Below are 20,998 nucleotides of genomic sequence, written 5' to 3' on the forward strand. Positions count from 1 at the left end.
ACAGAGCTTGATCAAAGGGCCAAGCCAGGCGTTTGATGTCTGACGCACGCAGTACCATTTCAAACCGTCCACCACTGACTGAATTCAAATTCACGATCGAAGTTGAATTTCCATAGGACAGCGTCTGGCTGCCGGATAAGCTTTAACAAATATTTTCCACTGGCTTGTTACGGATACTGTTTTTCGATGCACAACGTCAGGATCGCATATTATTCAACGGTTATTCGTTTGGTCGAAAACTAGTCATAGGCCTTCTATGTATAACAGCACCAGGGATTAGGTTTTCAGAGGCACGCGAGGAATATTTTTAATAAAAGTTATCGCGGCTTGGAGACGTTCTTAGTATTCAGGGAGTCGCAACCCCTAGGCTGGCAACGCCTTCGAATTCGTATTTGATGAGCGTTCGTTTCGAATCGGCGACGAAATTGAACCTTCTCGCGCTTCCGGCACGTGGGTGGCGAATTTTTTATTATTCGCGCCAGTTCGATTCGCATCAGTTATTTATCGACTCGGTTGTTCTTCCTTCGGTGGAGCATCGAGTGTCGACGCGATCAAAATCGAATTAGAAGAATGGAAGGAAGAGCTCGTTTCTTCCCCGGTGAACAATTACGGATGAGTTATAGATTCCCCGTTATTGGCTACGAATCATCGAAAGAGAAGACGATTTCTCACGCCTCGAACCAAATTGCTCGCGATTGTGCCGCAACTTTTATAATCGAAATTTTTCGGGGAAGTCGGCGACGGGTTAACCGCAGACAATACTTGACGAGTAGCTGTTACGAGAAGCACGAATCTTGAGAATGAAAAAAATAACAGAGAGGAGCCCCCTCGTTGATTTTTTGCCTTTTCCACTTTTTGTGCTTGACAAAAATCTGAAAAGGGTGACTTGACTTTTCGACCCTGGTGTCGAGTACCCTATACCGTTTTCGCAAGAGTTATAGTTCGTAGGTACGTGAAGTCTACGTAACAGTAGAGCGTAAAGGTTCGTTGTACTACCACTGTTCTAAAAAAAGAACGGTTTATATCGAAAAGTTCGTTCGGATCTGATTAGAAAGTATATGTTGTTTAAAATCTGCAAGTTTTCAAATAGTCAAACTTTTGAATGCCAGCGTGTCTTTATAAAAGTTCAATTACATTTCGATGCGTGTCACCGCGGCGCTTGCTTCACCCTCGGTCGTCAAACTTCACGGTTCTCACCATCCCCTCGCGTGGTTCGACTCTATAAAAAATTTCCATAGGACAAAACGAGTGCAGGTTAACTGGAGGTGCGATCTCGCAAGGCTGGAAAACATCTTAGTCGTTCAGTGCCCTTTCACCGGTGCCCCCCGGATGGTACCAAAGGGTGCGTCGTGACGAGTTTCCCCGAGAAACTCACATATCCGACTGTCCATCGATTACTCTTCCACAATTGCGGATATTTCGATGGAAAGATGTCTTCAGATCGAAGATATTCGATTCCCAGATGGCTGAATGCCCCTCTTTTAGATTCCCTTACCCCCGTTTTATTTCTCTTGTACCGATACCGTAGAGCTCTCCGCGCGTTTCGTCGTCTCTCTCTATCCGTCTCTCTCGCTCGCTCCTTTTTCTCTTTTCTCTGAATAGAATCACGGGGCTATTCTTCCAGGCATCGTGAATAGAACCAGAGGTAGTCTATTCGCACGTGATGGAACGACGACTGCCAGGAGATATCTGAGCTCTTATCTGCTAGATTGCGAATGCGACTGTCGGATATTGCCGATCGGCCGGATAACGAAATTATCGATCGGGCTGGAACGCGTCTTCATATTCCCGTAGAAAATAATAGACGGACCGAAAATCCTGCGTCGGAGACAATTTACGATTACGATTGCTTTGTTTTTCTGTCGCGTTATCACCGAGACACAGGAAAAATGTAATCGCCTTAACGCTTCCACGGATTATAAGCTCGTTCGTTATCGTTGTCGCTTGATGCGACGCGAACCAAATTCTTCGTAAATTGCGGCAGATCCCAGATACATTTGTTTTCGGGTAACGATTCAATGACAATGATGCCCGATAAATAATGGTAGTCATGGTAAACATCGATAAAAATCAAACGAAAGTCGTGATTGCGAGGATCACGTATTTACGATTGCCATCTCTCTCTCTGTCTCTTTCTCTTTCTCTCTCTCGAGAATAGAGGGGAAGACGATCCGCGTGTTCGTCAAGCGGTGTGTGGGCCACGCTTGGCTTTCTCGTATTTCCATTCGGTAGCACGGTTTCTGTAAACGAGGGTGTAAACAGTTAGATTGTATCTATCTGGAGGAGAGTGGCCACCCTCCGTAAGTCGTGCCGTTTTTCTCTTTCTATCCGTGGAAAAGGCAAGCCACTGGGCCGCTGGTGGCCGAGGATTTAAACTTTTAAATCCACTTTATCTCGTACGGTACGATTCTACGGCTGGAAACGGCCCGACGTAAGAGATACGTGAATGCGGGAACGATCACGAAAGGGACGGTCAGTTGGCATTGTTGGCTTTGTTTACGAGCCAGGCGTGAGATTCAAGCACGAAGATTTGATTCTTTCAACGATTTATCGCCATCGAAGAGCTCTCGCGGATAGCCATGCGAAAATTGAATCGGGCTCTAATCTATTCGGCTTCGAAATAGAACGGTCATGTCGTGATAAGTTTTTAAGCTTCTACGTCTTATCATATCGGCGTAACGATCGTGATCGAAGTAACTGATGATTTTATTCGGGCAACTTGTCAAAAGTTAATCGCCACATCGCGTATCTTACTTCAAAAGAATGCTAGGTCTCACATTATCTTTAACGTATATACTCGAACGTGAAAGGTACTAATGCTTAAGATATCGAAATTGATGTACGAAGATTAGAAGAAGAAGTGGAGAGGAGGAACATCTATTTTTCCTTAATTACGATGTTGCGAAACATAGATTATGATGTTGGCTCGCGCTCAAAAACATCTGTTCCCCTTCCTTCGGACGAGTTTTACCCTTGCGCAGCTTGCTCTCGCTAAGGGCTGATATCCGCAGGGGTTTTGCCCTTCGATCTTCTCCTCTCTAAGCGAGAAGAGCTCGTCGAGAATTCGTTGAGGACGTGTGCCTCGTTTAAACAGCCCGGAGCTCGAACGATGCGAATCTAATTAGAATCTAATCGTCCCGATTACCATTCCGTTCGCCTCGAGCCGTAATCGGCTGTGCTTTTGTATTTGACAAACCGATTGTTATTTTAACGTTACAAGGATAATATTAGGCATATTGTGTAATACTTTCTTTAAAATGGGCAAGAAATTGCAAACGTCTTCGCTGACTTTTCTATGAGAAACTCGTGCTGCACGATCAGGAAAACAGGGGACGCAGAGAAATCAAAGGGTAGCGAGTCAAGAGGTAGACTGATCGTGGTAACCGTGTATACAAAATTAATATCGGACACGAGATAAAATTAATTTAACGGCGGGTTGCGCCTGTGAACCGCCCGGAGGCTGTATACTGAAGTCCGGATCACAATGGCGAAACGGTCGGGTTGGTGGGCACTGCAAACTTCAGCTACCACCACCGTCCTCCGCTATCGTCGTCGCCACACCATCGTCGACGGGAAAGCCATGCTCGTACCAAAACATAATTAGCCTGCATTGTTAATGCATCAATATTTGCACACTGTCCTACCTTCCCGTCCCTGTACGCGCTACGCGTTTTCCAATAAGCTTGCACTTTGTTGCGTTGATATTACGCGAATATCGCTGTTGATTCCCGCTATTGCTTTCTCTCCTGTCTCTTTCTCCCTGTTTCCCACCGCCTGTCGATTGTACGGAATATACTGTGTCCACCCCTCTCCGCGTTGCGCGGTTCACGCTTTACGACGTACCTACCCGTTCGACTCCGGCTCGTTGTTCGACCTCATGATGTAAACTTGATGCACAAACCTTCCTAAATTAATCGCAGTTCACCGACGAATTGTGCACGCCCAACGTTTAATTCGCCACTGAATTTTGACCAGCCTGGAACGTTATTTGTCGATAACAATCGCGCGCCTGTAGCGATAATTTTGTTACTTTTGCGCGAGATTATATTAGTACAATGCACTCACCCATAGGATCGTAACCTTTATAAAATTGTAAATAAGTAATAGTCGTCGAACGCATGACGGGAAACTACGATCCGGTTCAGACATTGCGGTCGTTCATTCGCTGGTTGCGTTAAAAAGGCAGGCAGAGTTCCGTTTAAGGAGATGGCTAAAAAGGAACCGTGGCCGTACGGAGGCGAAGAAACGAGGGTGTTGCACGCGCACGAGAAGGCCCCAATGTATACCGGATTTTCCCTACTTCAGCTTGTTCCGGTCGCTCGCGTGCCACAATTCTATCGTCCACATCTGGATCTTCTGCTACGTTTCGTCGATCTTGACCCCCTAACCCGGATCTCTATTAGGAGAATCGTACCGCGCTAGCGTAAATAAAGCTAATAAAATAAATTAATTAAAGATTCGACGAGTAGTTAAGTATCGTAGCTTCTTACGTCTTGCTGTATCAGCCAAAAATATAAATCACATTCAAAATGAGAAATTTTATGAATCGAGTCATCGAACCGTGCGAAGTCGTTGGGTATCCTTAACACGACGACGCACGCGATGAAAAATCGTTAAGTCGTAATAAACGGAACGTCTCCGCGGGGGGAGAGCAAAGACAAGCTGCAAAGTCTGTCGAAAAGAAGGGCGTCGGCAGGAGGAGTTGGAAGGTAGAGGGTCTTCCGTCAGTTGATCGTCTTCCGGTGACTTCCGGTGGCCTCTAACGAGGGACAATGCTTCTGGTACACGGCGTGCACGCGGCGCACAACAATCGCGTCTCAAGTTCCTCGAGGCAGGAGGGCGGTGCTCCTGAGCTTCATAGAGAGTTCGTTCTCTCCTTTCCTCTCCTCTCTCGTTTCTTTCTTCTGCTCGACTACTTATGCCACATAACGTGGCTCTCAATGGCACATTAGAGGGCAGCGCGTTCGAAAGGCAGTCAAGGCGTGTGCGTACACAACGCGGAGAACCAACTCGACTCGAACACAAATTATAGACTCTCGGCACGACCGTTGAAGCGACTCCAGCCGACGTAGATTCACCAATCGCTATTTCGGGTACTCACGGACATACGTGCTCCGTTGCTAAGGGTACGCAACAAGCCATTCACGGACACGCACGTCTCTCGATCCTTTTCGATCCTTTTCGATCCTTTTCGATCCTTTTCACCTTAGCGCTCGCGTATCCCGCTCGAATTATTTCATTCTGTCCCCGTCCTCGTCTCTGCCTCTGCCTCCTCGCGCTTTCTTTCGCTCTCTCGCGTCTTTGTCGAGAGACGCGCGAATCGCTTTGGGGTAGATCAAGAAGTCGACTACGCGGGCTCTTGGAAGGCCACTCGAGCAGTAGCCGATTGTTTGATCTCATCCAGCGCTGACTTCTTTTTTATTTCGTCCTCGATGAGAATTGCTCTCTCTCTCTCTCTCTCTCTCTCTCTCTCTCTCTCTCTCTCTCTCTCTGCTTCTCTTTCTCCGTCGACCGTTAACGGTCGACGAATTCGGCTGACAAGAAGTGTTCGTCCTTTCTCGATTCAAACACACCACGATCCGATCTCGAGAGTCTCCTCGTCGTGCCACTCGAACTTCGTCTATCTGATTTATATCGGCATAATAAGCCTTGTCGAGACGCGTAACGATGAACTCGCGCTGGTTGCTTGAAGTTTTTTTATCGTCGAATCCACGTCGAATCGAACGCGTCTCGTAACTTTGTAAAATAATAATCTTCTCTTGGAGAATCGGTAATTAAACTCGGAAAGGAATTTCGTAGTTTATCGATAATCACGAACGATCACGGGCAACAATAACGGAGTCGAGACTTGCCGTGTATCTTGTCGTAGTCGTTTTGACAGCGACAGGCGGTGACACGCCTGTAAAATTGCTTCTCCGATACAGCGAAAGTTGTCGGTTCGCCGGGCACACAGGAGACAATTTTTGGGGGTGTGAAAAATATTAATAACTCCGGTGTTGCAGTAAGGGACGAAGGGCTTCCGAGTAAGGGATGGCATAGAGTCGGAGGTTGAGGGGGTGGCTGGGTCAGAGGAGGGGGTGGCAAGTGTTTCTGTCAGTTTAATAGCTTCGCGCGCCTCCCCCTCCCCCCTTCCGCCTTTTGCCCTACGGACTCACCCCACATGCGCACACTTTGCCACCGACATTACGGCATCGTCACTCTACGTGTCAGAAGTTGCGCTAGACCTAGAAGCTCTGCTTAGATCTGATAACCCTTTGATACTCCCGTTATTTATTACCCCTTCGCCGTCGCCATCATCGACAAAGACGACGTCCCGCGTCCAACGTCTTTGAATCGATCACCCTTTTCTCCCTCGGTGCGCGCACAAGTATAAGAATAAATCTAGTGCATGGATCCTGGACAAATTACGTTGGTTACTATCGACCGAATTAATTAATAGATTTCACGAATAAAAATACTATTGTACGAAACAGAATGAAATTTTATAGACGTACAGTAAATTACGTGTTTGATTCGCTTTTGCGTTCGTGGTCGCGTTTATCACGGACCAGTGTATGTAAAGGGCGTGAAAATTCACGAACCAGACTCGAAGGTAGGCGAAGAAGGTGATATCTATGTCGTAGGATAGCGGGAGGGGAGCGGGACATTTTTATGCCGGTGTAAATCAAGGCTCCCGGCCAAATATTGCGCGGACGACGTTCGCGTTGAATGAGCGAAGGGTTCCGGCATAGCCAGCCATAAAGAATGATATAACTGCACGCGACACATGTCTTCCTGCCTGTGGAACGCACTCATATCGCCTCCGCGACTTTCCTTCTCCGCCAATTTTCGCGGGAAATGAAGATTTGTTTCGACATCTTTTTGCACCGCCATTCGTTCTTGCAACCGTTTCTCTGGCGCTCGGCGGATTTAAATCGTTGCAATTTGAACGCCGCTCGCTGATGGAACGACACGAAAGAATAACTGACATCGGACTTTTTACACAGCCGAAACGTCGGACGACGTGAAACGGAGTAACGGAATTTCCTTTCACGAGCTTGGCTTCTAGACGTCTATAACGAAGGTGCAACGGCCTTCAAGTAGATTCAGTTACACGTTTCCGTTAAGCAGAAAAGTTATTCAAAGGCTACGAACGAAAGAGTAAGGAAAAAAACGGGAGTGACGTTTTTCGAAATTCTACTACTTCGATTGATTTCAAAGTCAATCTGTCCGAGGTACAGACCGCAAACGTATTGTGAACGGTGGCTGTAAAAAAATTTAGACAACCCCGTGACAGCTACTTTCCGAAGAAAAAGGTGACCGAGCCTGTCCAATAAAGACTTCGATAGGTGTTCCACTGACCCTGACTCTGCGTGAGGTCCTCTCCAACTTGCACGCGTTTCGATGGAGGGGTTCGCGCGATGGAAAAAATTTCTTCGCACGCTGACATCTGACCCTTGGTCGCCGGCGAATCGAAGACTGAACTTTATTTCATATACCCTACGTCGTATCGAAATTCGTCGAATGAAATTTAAAGAGAAGAACGACCAAACATCTTCTTCAACGTTGTAAAATACGTTCTACGATGCTTCGTCTTGGTTGAACTATTATTATAAAAAAGTTGTACAATTCTATTTGATTTAAATAAGATGGTCGAAAATAAAGGAAAGATATGGTTATCGTACGTCGAATAGATCGATCGATAGAAATCGTATCCTGTAAGAAACTATGAATCGTGCGAAGAAAAGTTAGTCGGTGTTTAATGTTCGGGGCAGCAACGTGTCTCTTTCGTTATCAGAGTCACGTTTTCTGATTCTTCCCTACCCCCTCCCAGAGGCGGCGGTCTTTCGGACTCAGTCAGGCAGCCGCAGCTTGTTTCTCTACCAGCGTATACGTTAGCTTCGTCTCTCGTTCTCGCTCTCCTGCTCGCTCTCTCGAGGGATGCTGTGGTGAACTGGTGGGGATCTGAATGCGATAGGGGTTGCTCCGCCCGTGAGCCAACCAGAGGTCTCGATGGAAGCGGATCCGCCACACCCCGTGGATCGTCCCTGGCTTCCCTTGGGAACCCTCGTTGTGCCATCCTCTTCTGAACAGATTTCGAATCCTCTAGTCTGCCAAGAGCCAGCTGACGCGGAGCAGCGCTCTTCTCGTCATCCGTTTCTTATTTCGATCGTGTTTTCTCCGGGCAGCGCACGCCTTCCGATATCGTACATCTTCCACGTCCAGCTACCCCCTGCGAACATCTCAGCCCCCCGCCGCCCAAGCCAAGCGCCTACATTTACTCTGCCTTTTATCGCAACACGATCATGTCTATCGATCGATCGATCATGAACGCTACTACTGGCCAAGAAATTCGTCTGATTCTTTTGCTATTTGGATTGTGTTAATAATCTTGTGTCATCGTGAGACTTTCTGGTGATAGCATGTGTGACAGACAGTGATTTTACGTTGTACGACTGACCGGGATCGGGCTGTTCGATCGCCACTTATGAACGGTCTCGATTTGTCTCGACCCACGGTCGACTCCAAGATGAACGGTAAGTTTTATATACAATTGTTGTAAAGGAGTTGATAAGAGAATCGGTGTAACGATGAATCGTACACTCGTCGTAGGTGTGTCGAGTAATTTAAAAGCCTGCAATAGAAACGAGCAGAGGTGAAGTGTGCCGATAAAACGAGACTGTTTATGCGATGTATACGGCAAACTTTTAAATACCGTCAAATTTATATTCAGCGTGCGCTATTTTTATCGTGTATTCGAACGATTAGATAGATTTAATCTAACGATCATTGATTTGCCTCTTCCAATCACAGTCGATGATATCGCGATCTGCAAAATATTATTCGCCGGTCTTTTTTTAGTTTCTGTCGGTTATGTATTCGGTTTTTTGAATTCATTGTATTCAAACTACCGAGCAAACACGTTATATCTGTGAGTACCGACACGAGGAAATTCAACCGCAGCCCGTCCGGAAGCTGGTCTGCAGAGATTCGTTCTTGTATCTAATTTGGTTTGCATCTACTGGTAATCCATGAAGAATTTGATACACTTTTCATCAAGATATTCTTCACATAGGATTCAGATATACGTTGTTCTAACCATTCTTGTCATATTGTATTAACCTTGATCGCATGTTCAACGTAAGAGGCCCTGATTAGATGATGATCGCGGAAATTCTTTTCGTTTTCGCTTACGATATACGCTAATAGGTACGCGTCCGTTTTCCATCAGGATCTTCGTATCGCCAGGACATCCTGTGTGGTCAGAGCAATGCGGTTTACGCGCGTGTGAATATAGTCTACGATGCAATCGCTCTTCCGACACCCCGTTGCTTGCCTGCCAATTTGCTTAATTATCTTTTCCGGGATTCGTCGACGAATATCTCCGGCCGTCTACTGGTTTCTTATTTTTCAGTACACAACACGTTCGCACCCAAGTCTAGTTGGTCTAGTAAGTCGTTTCACGTTCAGTTTGTCTTTTGTACGTGGACAAACGTAATATCAGTATAGCCTATGTAATTCGAATCTTTGCACGAAAATAATTTTAAATTACTTATTGAACCTTTCGTTTAAAATTAATGGTATAAAATATACCATGTATACGATGGGTACACAAATTTTCTCAAGCATAAGTACCTTAATAACACTTTAATTGGGTTAACTACTAAAAAAAAAAAAAAGAAAAAAAGCTGGAAAAGAGGAGGAGAAAAAAAGCTGGAGTCACGTCGATCTTCCCACGAACAATTTTCGATTCTCTAAGTCGCGGCAAAGCGGCACTTTACTCTAATCGAGCTCGAAGCCTCTCGAGCCGCTATCATCGTGGATAACATCGCGTATGGTTTAAGTACTCGTGGTTCTGTCAAGGGAGAAAGTACTCGAGCACTCGTGTCCCGTAGGAGTCAAAGACCCTTGTGACGTCGAGAATTTTCCAAATATTGTTGTTGTATCGTATCGACTAGTCGCGCGAAAGGTCTTCAAGCTCCCTGCGCGTCCCTCCTAAGTCGCGCACAGAGTTCTTCTTTACGATCTTCCGCGGAAGCCAAGCTAAAATCCACGTAATCGTGTTTGTTTCATCGATCAGGCTGGATTTCGGTTTATCGACTTCGTAGCGTCACCGCGCGATCATCCCTTCTTGCTTCCAAAGACGTATCTTTACGGTTATTTCACCTCGATCCGGGAGTAAGCACGATCGAAAAAGATGTTACGGTTCTCTTCGATGGTCGTTCGAATCGAGACACACAGTTCCTAGGAACAACGCGTGCGCGTCTCGATATCTCCGTATTAACGTTCGGCTGCGAGTTTCGTGTCGATCGACCCACCACGCGGGATCACCGTTTTCTTTTACGACTGGCTCGCGTTAACGTGACTCGCGGGATCCTTAATCTTATGTTGACTTTCTCGATTAGAATGGAATCGAAGCTGCCATCGTAAAACGAATGCTTTTAACGTTTTATTCTATAAACTCCATGGCGCTCCATTTTGATCGAAGAAAGTTTCGATTGTCGCAACTATGGTCCCAAAATGGTTATCGAGAATGTAGGTAAGAGATAAATTTTGGTAGACCGTGGATCATAAAAGATCGACGCCATAGACGAGGAAACGTGCCAAGGTGTGAGTTCCTCTCGAATGCACCTGCAAGTTTGTCGGCAATTTGCTTAGTCGTGGATTCACGGGGCTTACAACGTTTGCAGAGGACTCTCGATCGTCGCAGGTCCCTCCGCGTCATTCTTAAGAGCGCGCACGGTTTATAGTTTGTTTTTAGATAGCCGATAGAACGCCGGAGATATCGTTCGATTCGAAGATAAGTTCGGCATTAGAATGGCCCGTCGTATACGGTCCGGAGTTATACAAATAAATCCAGACTCGGAGGATGGTTCTTCGTGATAATGCGAGCCAAAAGAAAGCGAAAGCTGTGAGTAAGGTCTTACAAAAGAGATAAAACGAAGATAGTGGAGTACACGTCGAATTTTTGCGAGCTACGTGCTCCAAAAGCTACGTGTCGCGATTCTATGCTCGCACGTTCGGTTTCTGCGACGCATCACTTTGTCGCATCACGAGACTGTTTCACGGCGCATTAAAAGAGCCCGGTAAGGGGAACAATAAAGTTCTCGGTTTATCGCGTCAAACATCCTTGGCTCGGGTGTCGCATTGTACACTCGTAGCTCTGTGACTGAGAAAACGACCGACGCGACGGACCGAGGAGATAGCGTTGTTCGATCGCCACTTGTCCTTGTGTACCTAGGATCTCGACCAGTCGCTAAGGGGACAGATAAATTTGCTGTTTCTCGGGAACCAGCATACCTCCTTTGCCTTCTCTCCTCCGTGTTTCTCTCTCCGGTGATTCCAGAGTTTCTGATGATATAATTTTACGAATTTCGCTCCCAGTGGTTCGTCTTGTCTTGACTAAACGTGATCTTTACAGCGCAGAATCGGCGACGAGGGAACTTTATTCCAGAGTACCGATTTTTCTACAAATTAAGAACCGTCACCTACATCGTTACGTTTTAAGAACGCGTTCTTCCTTATTTCTCTGATCTGGTACCAAGAGTTTTTCCAAGCAAACCTTCGCGTACAAACTGAATTTCAATCGACGACACGATACTTCGATTTACAGTTATTCTGAAACGAATGCATCTTATTTCGCGAATATGGGTGTTCTGGCTTTTCGCTCGAACGACGATCGACGACTGATCGACCTTTACGATTTCGATCTTGCTCGAGAACACTAAGATATTTCTCGGTCGTCGATAAGACGAAGCAACGTGTTATTAAAACGCGCATGCGTTTTATCAAGTTACGTTGGCGTTGTTTCAGGAAGCAGTGACGAAGGCGAGTCGATGTCAGGCACGCCGGCCGGTGGAGGTACGGGGGGAACCGGCGAAAATCAAGAAATGGAGGAAAACGGTTCGATTCGTGGCGGCAGCAACTCTGCCAGTAATCTGGTATACAGAGATCTGAAGGCTCTTCACGCGACCAGTGTCCACGACGTGTCTCAGGATTATAATCCGCAATCAAGGCCGGCTTATCAATGTGGCTATTCGCCCGCCATGGACAAACAACATCAGAATTACGAAAAGGAACAGCACAGACCACCTTCATCCAGGGACGAGGAGAAATCTTCGTGGGAATACGGCGAGAAGGCTGACAGGAAGGAGTATTTAAGATCACGAGACGCCGTCTACAGGAACGAAGCGTATCGTGAGTGAATAAATTCCATTTTTTCCCCCTTTATTTCCTTCGTCTTTAATCTTAAACTACCGCTCGAATCGTCGTGAATGGCGCAAGCTAATTGCGTAAATTAGAATACTAGGTCAGCCGCGCGGGTCGCTTAATGTTACGAATTACGGTGTAAATTATCGGGAGACGTGGTGGTTAATTGTCCGGATTAGAATAGTAGGTTACACAACAACGATCTACCGTACCATGGACGGTTTATCGAGAGGATTTAATCTGCTAAATTACGATATAATTATCGAGAAACGCAGCTCCTACCTTCTTACCTTCGTTTACCACGTTGAAGATTTCAATTCGACTTTTGCAGAGGACGCGACCAAACAGGAACAAAAGGAACAATCTAACCGCGAGTGGGTATCACCGGTACCGGAAGTGGAGGTGGGAGGTTCGGCACCGGGTGGCCCCCAGGTTCGAGCGCGGAAGGACATTCCACGGGGTGCAAGATTCGGCCCTTTTCTTGGAAAATGGGCGAGCGAGCCTTTCAACCCCCGTTACGCGTGGGAGGTGAGTTGTATTTCTTACGATACACGAGCGTGCTTATCGCTTCGTCCTCGTTCGATGGGATTTCAAGGCGGAGCGTAGGTAAACGTAGCGAGCGAATCGATGCTCGATCGAACAAGGATAGCCAGCGTTCTCTAGATAAATTCAGAAAATTCTCGATAACTCTTTGCTATTACAGTAAATGATCGCAACTCGTTCGATCCACGCGTTTTGTTCATTCGAACTATAATCAAGCATATTAACCGGAACTTCAAATATAGTTGTTTGTACTATATCTCGAAAGAGATACATTGAGAATTTTCCGCGAATCTAGGGATTCGTACGCGATATTATCTCGCAGGGGTTCTCGTGAAGCCGTTTGAAAGATGATCGATCTGTTTATGGCTCGGGATCCGGTAGAGGAATACTTTGCTCGAAACCAGTGTCAGTGGGTTCGCTATCCTCCTGCTATAATCCCTGGTATTATCCGGCAGATGCCGAAGACAGAAAAACGAAGAAAAGAGAAAGATAGGGGAGAAAAGAGAGAGGATAGACGGAATCGTCTCTTCGGTTAGAAAGTAGACACCTGGTCGACTCGTATGCCGAAGGTGTCATCCATGTTGACAGATCTGTCAATTGACTCGCCTCGGACAGTTCTCTTTCCATTGCTTTCTATTTCTTCTGGTTCTGCCCTAAAATTCTTTCGATACCCGTCCGGAGCTCGAACGTCTCTGTTGGTTTTTAAGTCGACCGTAAAATCGGCGCACAAAGTCAAACTCGAAGAAGTAGTCTGTGAAATCGTTGGTACAAGTCCAAGATCTTTCATCCGTGTGATTCGCGAAATACACGTATTTTTCTACCCAACGTAGGTTCGTTCGTCTCCCAGCTATATTCGCGATGATTTAAAATCTTCTGTCTGCAGCCTCGCGGAAAAACTTGATCCATTTTGAAACGAGATTACGGCGCGGAGAGAATCGGAAACTGGCCGTGTACCGGTCCAGAGGGTGTGATAGATATGATAGCGGCAACGTTATGTTACGTTAGCGCATGTCGCACTGACAAAATGTAAATGGCGCCATCCATCTAACTGCCGACAAAAAGGCAACCGGGGCCAACTGTCGGACCGGCGATTACAGGATCGATTAAAGCCAAACTACCCCTTCGTTTCGTCGGGCCGATCTATCAACCCCACGCGCGTAAACGTGCGAGCGCACGAACGGAGAAAACATCGCGACACAGAGGTCTGGCTTCGAGTTCTCACAGAATTTCGAATGTTCCTTTAAATCGGGGACGAGAGTCGAGGGAAGATCGATCGGGATGAATTTCTGATATTTTTACGCGTTTGTGAAATAGTGTTACTCGAGAATCCGAATGTTTGTGAAATAACTGACAATGCGATTTTTACACGAGTTACGATGGTGTAGTAACGAACCAATCGAACGGTTAACAGACCGCGCGATCCTTTTCTGAAATTGGAGAAATCTACGAGGGATCCCTTTCCATCGATTCGCACGCTATCCCCTAATCCTAATCCTTTTCTCACATTCTGAGAGAAAGGCGTTTCCAAAATGAAAGGGGGAGATAGGGAAGATGAAAACTGGATTATCGATAAACCACTATCAATATGAGTCGGTATATCACTTCGAATATTAATCATGCATCGAGCCAATAACGTCACAAGCGAGTTGAATAGAATGGAAAGGAAAGAGGTAAACAACAAACAAGGAGCGAAAACATCTCGCTGTAATGTCGGAGGAAAAGAGACAAAAAATAGCCCAAACCGAAATTTTTCCTCAAATTTTGTGAACACTTATTCGCCGCGTACACACCTGAAGCAGAACGAAGGGAAGAAAGTCGTGCTATCGAGGGGTGTTGTTCGAGGTATCGCTGGTACCCCACCTGCCATACTGGCCGGGTCTCGTTTTTCGGATACTCGTGGAGGGGTGCAAAATAGAAAACCAAAGGAAACCAGAAGGGGATCCTCTTTTCCGGTTGCGTTTTGCTCGGTGACGCGTGATCCGCAGAACAGCCGACTCGCGGCGTGCCATAGCGGCGACTAAACCAATCTTAGGCTTAGCTCGTTCGGCCGTGAGACCCTCGTGTCGAGGGTACAGCTCCAATTTACCGAATGATCTCGAGAATCTGTCTTAAATGATCAATCTCGTCGCGTTTATAGCATACTCGTTATTCGTGTTTCGAATCCAGTCTTTGGAAGATGCGATGTCGTTAATTATACGCTTAGAGGATGTTTCTATGTTTCATATCTTTTTGAATACGATTGTATTTTCCATTGAACAGGCTGTTTTATATTAATCCTGATTTTTGACATTTCTGTTTGTAACATTTTCATTTCCATATGGGACACAAGGGTCGAATCCACCCCCGTTGGCGCGTCTGCTCTCCTTCTCGCGTCGTTCGCTCATCGACATATTGAAAGCATCGTCAATTTTTCCACGTGATCGCTGACGACCCCTCTCGTCGTCCTCGAGTACGAGCCGCCGGCTGGTTTTTTCAAGCGGCCACGGGGGGGAGTAGAAAAAAGAACGGAAGATGGGTTGTTTTTCATATTGAAGCAGGCACACGCGTCTCGTTGATCGTACGGGCCACTTTTTCGACAAATCGGCTGGAAAGCTGCGCCATTAGCGACGTATGTCGCTGACAAATCATATAAATGGCGACTCTCGACGAAACGTGTCCTCGCGCGAACCGCACCAACCACCCCGATGTCCAGTAATGAGACAAATTGTGACGCGTCGCAAAGAGAGAAACAGAGAATCCGTGCTGGCCGATCCCGTACCGTTTCCCCGTTGTGGCGCGCCTCTATCGAGCTCGAGCGGTTTTCAAAACGTTACTTAATCGCCGTCAACGAGCGAACAACGCACCCTTCTCAAATTCGTTCGAGACGATCTTCATTGAAATAACAATGTCCTCGCAATGGAGCGAGGGCATTCCTTCTACGCCTACCACTTACGAGTGACGAAAACGATGTAGAGGATCGAGAGAACCATCGAGGGCTCTATGTAGGTGGTGCCGACGGATCTTATTGTGGATATTATTAAATTCTCGCTCTATCTGGAAGCACGTATTCTAAACAATCTACGTATCCGTCGTACCTACCGATTGTACAATGCACGCCACCGGTGCCCATTATTCGTGGACATTGTCCAGGTGAACTGGTCTTTAGGGCGTTGCTGGAGGTCAAGCCCCGGAAGCGATTCGACAATGAGCCACATTATGCTCACCCTCCATTCCCTTCCTTCTCTCCACCTTCTCTTCTTCGCGATTCAGCCTCCTTCAGATTCAGCTTCTTATTAAGCTGGCCGGCGCGAAGCGTGCGATTCGCAACGCGACGGCAGTTTCTTCCTCTCTTCTCTTCTCTTCTCTTCTCTTCTTCTTTGCATTCCACATGCCGTGCATATTCTTCACGTCACCATAATACGAAGGGAATGGTGCTTCAAGGCAACGCAGTGACCTTCGCTTTCTCAAGGCGTAGGGTTACGCGGTTGGTGATTTTCGTCATTTGAATTTGTAATCGGAGAAAGAAACGGTGCGAGAGAAAAGTTCCGCGGTGGACAAAATCGGCAGGAAACAAGTGACAATCAGTGACGCGGGGAATATCTGGCATTGTGAAGCCTGTCGGACGGTCAGACGTGTCCCAGCTAAAGGATCCCCATTGATAGCCGTGGCCATCTATGCGAATTTACCGGTCAACGGGGTGATTCGGTCTTATACCGCGAACTTTTGCACCCCTTGCATGGGGCTAGCGTGCTTTTCTCAAGAAGCTCTATCGAAAGTAGAACGTACCTTTTGAAGTAGCTCGAATCGTTTGATCGTTGTAATAATAAATAATACGGGATGCAATAAGACCTTACGTAGGGGCAAATAAGTCTAGGAATAGGCATGAAAATATTTAACCGTGCATGCACCATGGTATCGTATACGTTATCCTGTGTGAAGCCAAGAATGCACAGGCCACCGGCTAACTAACCCTTTTCTCGAGGATCGGGTTTTTGATTGACAGGTTTGCCCAGGCTTGTTTGCGGCTGCACCTTCTCCTATTATGTTAATAAAGCTATGATACAGCTTCGCGCGACCTGAATAGTTAACGTGTATATTTTGACATTTAAATTTATATCCAACGAGTTTTACTCTCGCCCCATGATCCAGTCGTTCAAGTAAACGCTCGCCTGGTTATAGCAAAAAGTTACGGTGGTAGAAAGTACTAAATTTGAAAATATCTTTCGGCCAAATGTCTAGTTTAACGTGGTTGTTAAAATTCCATGTCTAATAAAACATAATTCTTCATCTTTGTCTAGATGAGATGCTACGTACACGTGTCTCGGCAGGCCAATAAATTTCCTCCGGGTAAAGGCGTTTGTATACTTTGGCCGAAACGAGCACGCGTCGCGCGAGATTCGACTGTAAGGCTTTAACTGGCCTTTCTTTCTGTCAAACCAGCTGTAAACCGGCCTTCTCTCTCGCTTTACCATCGCAGCCCTCCGCTTCTCGTTTCTCTAGGGTGGCAACGGAGGGTGATAAATCTCGTCCGCTCGTTACCCCACTATCTGTCGATAATAGACATAACAGACACGTGTTGCCCGGTCGTCAGGCTGACCCGGCTATCCGGTACAATGGAGACGCGTCGTCGGAATCATCGTCTTCAAAAGATCGCTCCTTGCACGTTAGTTTTCTTGTCCCTCGACCGGCCACCCTTCGAACCACTACGATTTACTACGCTCATTTCTGGAGCAAAGGCTAAAAACCTGAAAACGATCCCTCGATCTTGCGACACACAGTTTATTAAATTTTCTTTGAAATTCGTTCCTTGTTCGAATCGTTCTCAGTTCAATTTTGTGAATCGTCGAGATAGTTCGTGCCAATGCAATATCACGAATCGAAAACGTTCTCGAGATACAAACGACAGTTAAAATTTTACGACTTGATAACTAACTCGTTGCCTTCCTGGTTTCTCGTTGTCACCACGTCCTGCTTCGCTCTTCCCCTCGACGTTTCCTCTCTCTCTCTCTCTCTCTCTCTTTCTCTCTCTCTAGCTCCGGATCTCTTTCTCGGAACAGTGTTTCTACCGTTTGGGTAGTTTCATGGGGTTGATGGTGCTACAGACGCCGGATAAGGTCTCCGCGTGTGTAGGAAGCCGTTCCTCGTTTTCGTCGCGTGAACTTAATTGAACTTGTTCACCAACTCATAACGAGAAGTCATGCAAGTGCCCTCCTAGTTATAATTTACAGGAAACAATCGACGCCTTTGATGTGCCGCCAATTGTCTGGAATCTGTGAAACTGTTACTCTTTAGGGGTGACCCGGAGCAAAATGAAAACGCCTTCCTGAGATTACGTTTATCCAAAGAACCTTTACCGAATCTTTTTACTCCGCGAGTTCGAAATTCGCGTTGTCCGTGTTTTCGAGGGCGTGTAAAATGCAAAGTGGCAGTTTGAATCGCGTTGGATTTTTCGAAATCAGTTTCGGTAAAAATATCGTTGGAAATTACCTTCCTGCAAATCGAAATCGGTAATTTTATTCTCCAATGCAACGAAATTTTTAGCTTCATCCATTAAAAAAGTACCGCGTAACGAATCTATCGTTAAACAGCTCGGTATTATTTGCAATATTCATCGTCGCACGCCAGTCGCTGCATTGAAAATGTAAACTCAATATCGTAACCATGAATCGACGAGCGATCAATGGCAATCATTGTTTTCCAGTAGCTTGAAAAAAAGGGAAATCGTGTTTCATGGCGACGCGACGCTTTGATCCGCCTGGTCGAATGTTTGATCAGTTCGATGATTTCCAGTCGCCGCGATGGAATTACAAGCCACGATATTGAAACGAACTGATCGTCGCCGAAAGCGAAAATCATCGAACTATCGCACCTGCCGATATTTCCTTCCATCGCGTAATCAGAGATTCGTTCGCGACGATTTAATTCATTGGATTATTGGAATTCGCTGGAAAATTCAAGCTTAACCATAGAACGGTTTCGCACATAGGTCTACTTAGTCCGAGATTGGCAGAATTTGGTACGCGAACGGTTGACAGATTGTGCATACGAGCGCGCAGGCCCCGTCACAATGACCGAACTAATCTGGTCCGGTCCGGGAAGGTAGCCTAAGTTCAATATACACAGGAATACACTGCAGCCTGGAGGCGTTTCATGTATGCCTTCCACCATTGGCTTGCATTAATCACGACGCCGTTGGCAGGCCTGAGCTACACGAGTTCCGGCGTCAACTTAATTGTCCCGCCTGTTTCGCCAGGGATTCATTAATTGGGATGCACTTACATCGACGAACAACCTACCTCTCTCCAACAACGAGATGTTATGTTGCTCGTTAAATAGAACAGCCCTCTATCGCGCTTGTTCGATGCAAAGGAAAAATATACGGGTAATTTGAAGTGGAAACTTTGACTTTGTCCTTTGAACGTCCGACTGAACTGAATGCAGAGGAAACGAAACGGTCAGGAAACGAGCCACGTCATTAATCTTCGAAACACCAAAGATCGTTCGTCAAACGAGGAAACTTCATTATCTTTCGTTTGACGGAATTTCTCGAGGAAATACAAGTCGAACGATTTTGGCAAATTTTCTGGCAGGCTAGCCTCTCTAATGATCGATCATATAAGGGGCTGGCAGTGACGCGACTCGGATATAATTTATACCGCTAGATACGCGAAGGGTAGCTTCCCTTAGAAACACGATGGAATACAGAGAGAAAGAGGTTCAGAGTCGGTTCCGTGAACGCGCGTCGGGGGTGGCATCTGCTGCGCGTTAGACACGGGTCGAAGGGCACCGTTTGCTTCGTCATTACTTGCATTACTTTTCCGGCACGAGTCAAGTGGGTCAAGTACGGGAAAATATGTACCTAATCGGGGAGAAAAGTCTGTTCGATCTGCGAACAGCGCATGAATCAGAGAACTGACGTTCTGACATAAAAACCAGACTTACCTTTTGTCGAGTCGTACTTACGAATCGTTCTTTATCGTATTCTGCGTTTAAATGGAAAACTCGATCGACTTTGTCCGGAAGTGGACGCAGCCGTGCGATTAGACACCGATATCCTAGCGCTTGCGTAACGCGTGCTTTGATTTTACGATTCGCGCTCGTGTGCTTCGTCTCTTTATCGCACGTATGGTTCGTTATCAAAAACGTAATTAAAGTTGGTTCGTCGGTTTGATATCGGCTTCATTCGAATTTCATTCCGTTTGGGAATTCGACCGACCGTCGCGCGAGTTCTCCTCCAACGGCAGCTTCGATACAATAAATTGCTTCTGACAGTCGTGAAAAAAAGGACACGCCGTTGAAACACTCGCGAGAATTTCTACGGAAAGTTTCTGCGTGGCAAACGGACGAATCCTCGAACGATCGACAGAAATTAATCGCAGACCAATTAAGGGCGGCAGGAGACTTTGGTAGTCGGCTCGAGTCGTCTACGATCTCCTGCCAGGGGCGAGCTTTAAACTAAGAGGAAATTAAGCAAAGATGTCGCCATGGCTAATGCCGCATTTGGTTGGGGGATTGCGCTGGCGCTATACGACGCTTGAAATCGTAAACAGTCCTGTTATTTAGGGGATGATAATTGACCGTTTCAGTCTCCCCGGCGCGCGACACCCAACGAATTTCTCGAAACTCTGGGAAATTCACCGCTGTGCCGGGGCACACGATGTTTACGAGTCTCTCTTTCGCCCCGGTGTCGACGAGCGGAGGGATGAAAATGGAATTCGATATGCCATTGTTGCGTCACAGGACGATAATGACGGTTCACTGTCGCTGTTGTAATCTACGTGTCGCCCGTGACTCTGATCAACTCGGGAGGATCCGAGGATTCTTGTCATCGACCATTGTCAACTTGTATTTGTGGAATTAGGCGAAGAGTCGTGTCGTGGAAAAATTTCGGTAATATTATATGAGGAAAAGCTCGAATGGAAACGTTGCGATGCCTTGAAGTTGCCGAATCAGGAAAGTTGCGAGGTCGATTTTTGAGGAGGGGGCGGACACGCTGTGTCGGCTAAAAGCATTTTTGCGTCGGCCATCACGGTACTATCATATGCTATCGATCCACTTTATTCATAACTTTCGTCCCTCGTTACCACGTCGCACAGGTCTCTCTCTCTCTCTCTCTCTCTCTCTCTCTCATCCCCTTTCTCTGTGGCCGTTATAGTTGTACATTAAAATTACGCGAGGACAACATTTTTCATTTATTTTTACATTCTCGTCCGTTCAACCCGACTTATTTTTCCTTTCACGATTCAAATTAAATACCATCGAGCGTTACACGTTTAACGATATTTCC

General features: G+C 46.4%; 1 protein-coding gene across 5 annotated transcripts in view; it reads left to right on the forward strand.

Moving 5' to 3' along the window:
• The window catches only part of LOC126915965 (histone-lysine N-methyltransferase MECOM-like), a 57,961-nt gene that overhangs the window by 22,060 nt on the left and 14,903 nt on the right, over nt 1-20,998 (forward strand). For 2 of the 5 annotated variants that reach the window (XM_050721250.1, XM_050721252.1), the window contains exons 1-3: nt 7,704-8,516; nt 11,794-12,177; nt 12,521-12,717. In XM_050721250.1, the coding sequence (XP_050577207.1) occupies nt 8,468-8,516; nt 11,794-12,177; nt 12,521-12,717 (630 nt within the window). In that variant the 5' untranslated portion in view covers nt 7,704-8,467. Of the gene's footprint in view, nt 1-7,703; nt 8,517-11,793; nt 12,178-12,520; nt 12,718-20,998 lie in introns of those variants that run through there. The other 3 variants (XM_050721249.1, XM_050721251.1, XM_050721247.1) reach the window with 2 other exon arrangements.

The sequence above is a fragment of the Bombus affinis genome, chromosome 5, assembly GCF_024516045.1.
Source record: "Bombus affinis isolate iyBomAffi1 chromosome 5, iyBomAffi1.2, whole genome shotgun sequence".
NCBI lineage: Eukaryota > Metazoa > Arthropoda > Insecta > Hymenoptera > Apidae > Bombus > Bombus affinis.